We start from the raw sequence: 7,740 nt of genomic DNA on the forward strand, positions 1-7,740 counted from the left end.
AAGTATGAGCTTAGAGAATTGTAATGAGGATAGTCAATTTAGCAACCAGTACCCTCAAAGAATACTCTACAACAAATAAGGGAAACTCAAAATAATTTGAGTACGAACTAGCAGCTCACTATAGCTTAAGGGTATGTTTGGTTGGGGTGAAAACAGGGAGAATGGAAAATAGGGAGAGGAAAATAGGGTGAAAAATGGCATTTCTTCTTGTTTGGTTCAGGAGAAAAAACAAGAGAGACAGAAAATGGAGAGGAAAATAATCCCTTCGGGCCCACATTTTTTTGTCCTCCCAATTTGGGAGGAAAACTAAGGAGAAAAGATGCTGAATGATGTAATTTACACAAATACCCTCACTTTGTGTAAAAAACTAATTGAATCGTTGCCAGGTGAATTGTTTTGCTGCCAGGTGAAGGATGTTTTGCCAAGTTTGCCCAGTCGCCCAAGTGAATAAAGTTTTTTTTTTTTTTTTTTTTGAAAATATCTTCCTAGTCTACGTATGGTCATGTGGATAAAGTCTACATAATCAATTTTGTTTGCCCATAAATTTAAAATTATATATAATAAAGAAAAGTAATATAAATATATATGTATGTGTTAATTTTTATATTATTTAATTAGTGTAAATATATCTATTTCTTATATATTATATAATAAGGACAAAATAGTCAATTTATATAAACTACATTTTTCCATTCTCCCATTTTTCTCTCCAACCAAACAAAAAAGTTTTCTACCCTCCCACTTTTCCACCCCTCCAACCAAACACACATAAAGGAAAATCAAATCTTTTCTATCCTCCCACTTTTTCATCCCCCTACTAATTTTTCATCCTCCCACTTTTCCACTTTTCCATTTCCCCCACTAAGGGTCTGTTTGGTTGGAGGGGTAAAAAAGTGGGAGGATAAAAAATGGTGAGAGAATGGAAAATTAGGAGGATAGAAAAGATTTTAATTTATTTCATTTTTATTTGGTTGAGAGTGAAAAAGTGAAGAAATGGAAAAAATGAATTTATATAAATTTACTCATACACCCTTGTTAAAAAATGATGTCTAATTAAAATAAAAAAGTGGCAAGCAACCAAAAAAAAAAAAAAGCAATCATCCAATTTATTAAAAAATAAAAATTATGTCCCAAAAAAATAAAATCATGTCTAGTTAAACAAAAAAAACAAAACAAAACAAAACAACTATCACACCCACAACCCAAAAAAAAAAAAGAAAAAAAAAGGAGGCAACGTGCCTAACACAAAAAACAAACAAGGAATAAATAAATAAGGACTGGACATGGGCATTTTTACCTATTAAGTACCTCTATTTTCTCTGTTCAATTTTCTCTTTATTTTAGAGAGAAAACTTTTTGGTAAGTTTGGAGAGAAAATACCTAGACTCTACCATTTATTTTTCTTCATCTCCACCCAACCAAACACACTTAAAAAAAAATTTCTTTCCATTTTTTCTCTAAAATTTTTCATTCATCCTATTTTACCTCAAAACAAACACACTCTAAAGCTCAGTCACTTTTTTTCGAGTAAAGGCTTTAATACTTAAAAATAAAAAATAAAAAGTATCCCAGCACTCAGTTTTGTCAAAAGCTCAATCAATTCTCGTCCTTTCCCGTCAGGATTTTTTAAAAAAATAACTAAATCCTTCAAACTATTTTATTAGTTGGGCAACTTTCCAAATTATTTGGATTTCTAGCAATTCGAGTCTAATAGACTCGATTTTGCTATTTGAAAATACACTTGGAAATTGAGTGTGAGACACTCGATTTTCAAACTCGAGTTTCTCACACTCGATTTTCAAGTGCATTCTTAAATGGCAAAATCGAGTCTATTAGACTTGAATTGCTAGAAATGCAAATAGTTTAGAAAGTTGCCCAACTAATAATATTGTTTCGGATTTATAGTTATTTTAAAAAAAAATCCTTCCCGTCACAAGGGTCTTTTGGTTTTGGAAAATTGGTGTTAAGACTAGAGTGTCAAACACGCTGAAAGCCAAAAAAGAGAAGACTGAAAAGGAATAGAGTCGGTCAAGTTAAAACTTAAAACTAATGACATTTCTTATTAACAACTTTCGAGGTGCGGCAGAATGAGAATTGGTGACCACGATGTTTACACAGAGAGAGAGAGAGAAGTTAATCTAATTTTTTTTGGTTAAAATTTTTTTATTAAAAGTGTACTAAAATATATTTATAGTTTTAAAAATTTAAATAAATATAAAAATATAAAATTTTAAAAAATTATACATAAAAACTAAAATTAAAAGACTGAAACTAATGTCAAATAGACTCTTAAATGTCAAAACCTAGAAGGCAACTATACCAGGAATCATAAGCAAAAGAGTTAATATATATATATATATATATATCTATATATTGGTAAGAGAAAAAATATATAAATTGACTACTTGTGTTTTGTTCCAGCTATATTTATTTATTGCTCTTCGCATTTATGTGTCTCTTCTGAGATCTGTCATTTCCCAAAATCAAAAACATGGGTTTGGTATTACGTTAAAGTATGGGTGGCATGACGTAGAAACCACCGCTGTGCAACCCGGAGATGGACGACCATGGTCCCGACCTTACCAGCACCGGAGGTGTACTAATCAATGAACCCCCGAAACCTACTTTCTTTTCTGACAAACTCTTTAATATGAACACAAAAGGCATAGGAGAACATATGTCACTTATAGGCCTGTCCAACAAAACTGAAGATCCGACCCAGCCGACCAAATCGACCGACCTGAACCGTTCGTCATCCGACTCGACTACTTGGTGGTCGGTGGCGGGTTCCTACCATCCCAAACTGATTTCGGCGGGTCGAATGGCGGATCTTCCCTTCCACAACCCGATCCACCCGACCCGACCGTGATATATAATCTTCAATGCTTAGGGTTCTCAGGTCTCTCATACTTTCTCAATCTTAAGGCTCTCTCTCACTCTCTCAACATCTCCAATATGCTGATCCACACTGATATCTCAATATCGCCGAGCTTTCAACCTCCATCATCGTCGATCTGTGCCGAGCTCTCAACCTCCATCATTACCGATTTGCGATTCTCTTCCATTCACCATCGTCGATCTGCAATCTTTGACATTCACCATCTCTAATCTGCGAGTCAAGGTTGTAGTTTCATTTATTTTCTCTTTATTTCTTTGTTTCAGTCTCATGCAAGTCCAGTTTCTATTTGTGTTCTTTGGATTTGTGGGTTACTGGTGTTTGAGTTTGTAGATTTGTTCTTCAGTGCAGATTTGTTTTCTAAGATTTGTGAAATTTGTGGTCTTTGATCTTTGTCTTTCGGTCGAAATCAGATCCGACCGCTGTGCACCCGAGCCTGATCCGACTCGACCCATGATTTTTCACGGTCGCCGGCGAGCCGCTGCCCTGCCACCCAACCAGATCGGGTCGGTTCCGAGTTGAGCACAAACCCGAACTAAACTTACCAGTATAAGTTAAGGTTATGGATTCGAATATAGAGAGAGAAAGAGAGTGTTAAATTATTGATTCTTGATACCATTGGAAAGCTTGTGTAACATAAGTTCTAAGGGACCAACTTTGGGTCATTTTGTGCTATGATAAAAAATAAAAAAAATTAGCTTATTTATTGTTGATTATTTCACAAGCTCACCAATTTTATGGACACATCAGCTGCCATTGATCAACCACTTAATTATTTTGAATTCATCACTTTTCTCCAGGCTAGCTTCGGATCAAATAAAGTCTCTTACGTCACTTTAGTCACTACCATAGTTGATTCTTTCTCGTTGAAGGATTTGTATGACCATCTTTAATTTTAGCTTATGAATTTTGTCTCGAGCAAAATCAAAATTTTGATAGTGTTTGATAGTGTTTCCCATCAAAAAAATAAAAAATAAAAAATATCTTTGATGGTGAAATTGGAGTTTGACCAACACATAATTGATTCCTGTGCATCCAGAGCAATGAGAGGATCATATCAAAGTGATAAAAACTCGTGGACTTTCTTATACCATTTTATCATTCATGGTTGCTCTTATATTGATATTTTTTTAACATATATGAAAAATAAATGCTTAACAATATATGATGATGCACAAAAATCGTTGGTGAGTTGATCGTCCACACACGCACCAATAAGGGTATCTGAAGAACAAGAGAAAGAAGAACCAACAAGGAGCATCGGTGGAGTAACTCTAAAGTATGAGAACTAGGAAATTTCACATATCTTGGGGGAGAGGAAGTCTAATGCTTATATAGTGGTGTGGAGTTAATTAAGATCCCTTGGAACGCGGAATCTTTCCTTGTGGAGAATATTTTGGATTCAAGGCTTCGAGATTCTAGGACTTTCCTTCCTATATCGAGAAGATACGAACGTGAAATAGGGTCTTTGGACAGGGTGTGCAAGTTATTTCCATATAGGGATTTATGAATAGAGAATACATAAAGGTTCATGGGCCCCAACATATTCAACCGTGGGGCTCATACAAATCCATCCGTCGGTTTAGGCATCATCCCCATGTCGCTCTATACTTCAAACCTATTTGTCGGCTTTTATGTGCCTACCACCCGTCAAGACCAACTGCCAGGTACCCGAGGGATTTTTATGAAGCTGATGGATTCCTATGGAGGTGGAGTAGGATGTCTATCCCAACGAACAATTAGGTGAGGTGTTTTCATCCTGACCGGTTAAAGATTTTAAGAAAAAACATTATGCTGAAAATATCCTTATCAATATATAAAAATAAAAATAAAAATAAAAGTCCTAGTTGGATGCGTAGAATGTCTTGTCACAAAAACCTTCCTACATCTGGCCACTTATTATTATCAAGAATTTTTTTTTTTTTTAAGTTCTACGTAAGCATTGCCAATGCTAATAAGGGATTAAGGTTATTAAGGCTGAAAAAAAAAAATTTAGGAAGCGATTTTTTAAATAATATGTAGTGCCGATGCTCTCCTTTGTAAAATTCTCTAGCACTTTTTGAACTATATATTTCAGGAACTCTTAATGGTACAATGCTTTCCTTGTCCAAGTTTAAAAAATCATTTAACTCTTTTGGGTTTTTACACTTCGCTCTTTGCATCTTCTAGTCTTTTTTGCTCAAGAAATTTGACAAGGCCTTCAAGAGCAACATCGTTACCATCACTCTTCAAAAGTTCCTCTGCAATTTCAGCTGGCGTAACCTCTGCATTCTCCAACAATCTTTCAATCTCTTTAAAGAGTCGGTGGTCACCATTAATACCAAGATAATTAGAAGCTAACAACTTGAACCCATCCATGGTGCAATATGACATGTGCAAGTGCATGTCCATACGGCCTGGGCGCAACAAAGCAGGATCAAGCCGGTCCTTATGATTGGTGGTGAACACAATAATTCGCTCATCTCCACAACTTGACCATAATCCATCTATGAAGTTCAATAAACCCGATAGTGTGAACTGAAAAATTAACATGATAGGAAATAATGTCAGATAAAATCATAAGACAAAAGTCATTTAATTTGAATCATAGTGGTACTGCTAATGGTTGTTGACAATGTTCATAGCACATGTATCTAGTTAAAGATGTATTCAATGGATAAAACTCCAATTTTCATAGAGCCTAAGAGAAATTATTGGTAGGCAACCTTATCATTATTTCGAGAAATTTTAAAAATGTTATAATTAAAACTTATCATAATCACTCATAGTCCATTTCAATCTAATAAATATATGATACTAGATTCAACACATATTCTCACAACACATACTTATCAAATCCAATCCACATAAGAATCACACAAAATCTATTTGAAGTGTATAATAATCTAATTACCATACTAATTATTATTATTGTTGTTGTTGTTGTTATATTGTTTAGAGTAATTGAAACTAGTTTTTATGATAATAAAGAATGCTAACCTTAGAGGAAGAATTCTTAGAGTTATCCTCTTCCTCTCGATCTTCCAACTCTGCACTGCAATCTATATCCTCAATTACCAGTATAGAACGATTAGATGTGGAAAGCAATATCCTTCTCAACTCTGAATCTGAGTATATGTTTGAAAGGTTCAAATCATAGATATTAAACTTGAGGTAATTAGCCATGGCAGCAATCAAGCTTGATTTACCAGTACCCGGAGGGCCATAAAGCAAATACCCTCGCTTCCATGCCTTGCCAACCTTCTTATACAACTCCTTCCTTCTGACAAACCTGTCCAAATCATCCTTGATCATCTTCTTCACCTCTGGGTCCATTGCCAACTTCTCAAACGTAGCTGGATGTTCAAGATTAATAGAACCCCATTCACTATAACCTTCATCATCACAACCACGATAATCACGGCTATAAAGCCTTACCTCCTTTTCTTCTTCTTTTATAGTCTCAGAACTAGTTATTACATAAGGTAAATAAGAGTCTAGCACAACATTTTTGAATTTCTTATCAAAGGAAAGCTCAATAAATTTCTGACGATCATGACGATTCTCTCCTTTTTCTGAAAACTTCCATTTGAGCTTAATGTTTTCAAAGCAATCAGTAATCTCCTCACCCGTTACAACATCAATGGTTGATTTCTTTTGCCTAATGGTTTTGCTTACTTTGAGCCGTTCTGTTGAGTCGCTAATCTTGGTACGTAGGTAAATTGTGGCAGCTTCATAGATTTGATTGGTACCGATACCACAGTTCTCTTCGATGATGAGAGTGAGTTGAGCAGATTGAGGAGTAAAGAAGTAATGTTGAAAGATGGAGAAGAGATAAGAGCGGACTTCAGGAGGTACGAGTTCATTTACCATGGATCTTACTAGCATCACAAAAGCACTAATGGAGGCATAGGCTGAGAACAATGTTGTCAATGATATAGGCATCTCTTTTAGAGAAAACATGGTTTGAAGGTAAATTGTTTACCAATCACCTCTTCCAAATCCTGTAAAAATGAGAGTTTTGTATGTTAGATCACTTAGAAAAAACCCATAAATTTGTTGGGATAAATCCAATCCCATCATATGTAAATTAAATTTAAATATAACATAAAAGGTGCGTTTGCCTTGTGCATCTGTGTCCACGCGTCTAGCATTTATTTTTTATAACCAGAGCCTATTGCACTGTTCATGGGACATGAACAGTACAATCAGGCATATAAACAGTACTTTAAAACATGAACAGTAATTTATTATTATTATTTTTTTTTTTTTCAGTTTTCAGCAAAATAAATGGTATCTAAATACACACAATGTTGTCAATGATGTCAATGATATAGGCATCTCTTTTAGAGAAAACATGGTTTGAAAGTAAATTGTTTACCAATCACCTCTTCCAAATCCTGTAAAAATGAGAGTTTTGTATGTTAGATCACTTAGACAAAACCCATAAATTTGTTGGGATAAATCCAATCCCATTTATATGTAAATTAAATTTAAATATAACATAAAAGGTGTGTTTGCCTTGCGCGTCTGTGTCTACGTGTCTAGCGTTTTTAGTTTTTTTTTTTTTTTTAACCAATGCCTGTTGCATTGCTCATGGGACATGAACAGTGCAATCAGGCATATGAACAGTACTTTAAAACATAAACAGTAATTTTTTATTATTATTTTATTGTTTTCAATTTTCAGTAAAATAAACAGTATCTAAACACATACAAACACCAAAAAAATCAACCACATCCTAGAAAAATTACAAGGCAAATCCAACCAATCCATCATAATAAAATAGAAATTACAATACTTTATAATAAATTAAGAAAATACAATAATACCTTTATAAGAATAACAAAAACTCCACTCTGAAT

General features: G+C 34.3%; 1 protein-coding gene across 1 annotated transcript; it reads right to left on the reverse strand.

Annotated features, from left to right (window-relative positions):
* Window positions 1-4,948: 4,948 nt before the first annotated feature.
* LOC115969027 (AAA-ATPase At2g18193-like) lies at window positions 4,949-6,872 on the reverse strand. The gene is made up of 2 exons (XM_031088584.1): window positions 5,876-6,872; window positions 4,949-5,413 (listed from the first exon to the last, which is right to left on the reverse strand). The coding sequence occupies exons 1-2, from the start codon at window positions 6,836-6,838 to the stop codon at window positions 5,039-5,041; spliced, it is 1,338 nt and encodes a 445-aa protein (XP_030944444.1). The 5' UTR covers window positions 6,839-6,872; the 3' UTR covers window positions 4,949-5,038.
* Between the last annotated feature and the right edge of the window lie 868 nt (window positions 6,873-7,740).

This window comes from Quercus lobata, chromosome 11, assembly GCF_001633185.2.
Source record: "Quercus lobata isolate SW786 chromosome 11, ValleyOak3.0 Primary Assembly, whole genome shotgun sequence".
Classification (NCBI taxonomy): domain Eukaryota; kingdom Viridiplantae; phylum Streptophyta; class Magnoliopsida; order Fagales; family Fagaceae; genus Quercus; species Quercus lobata.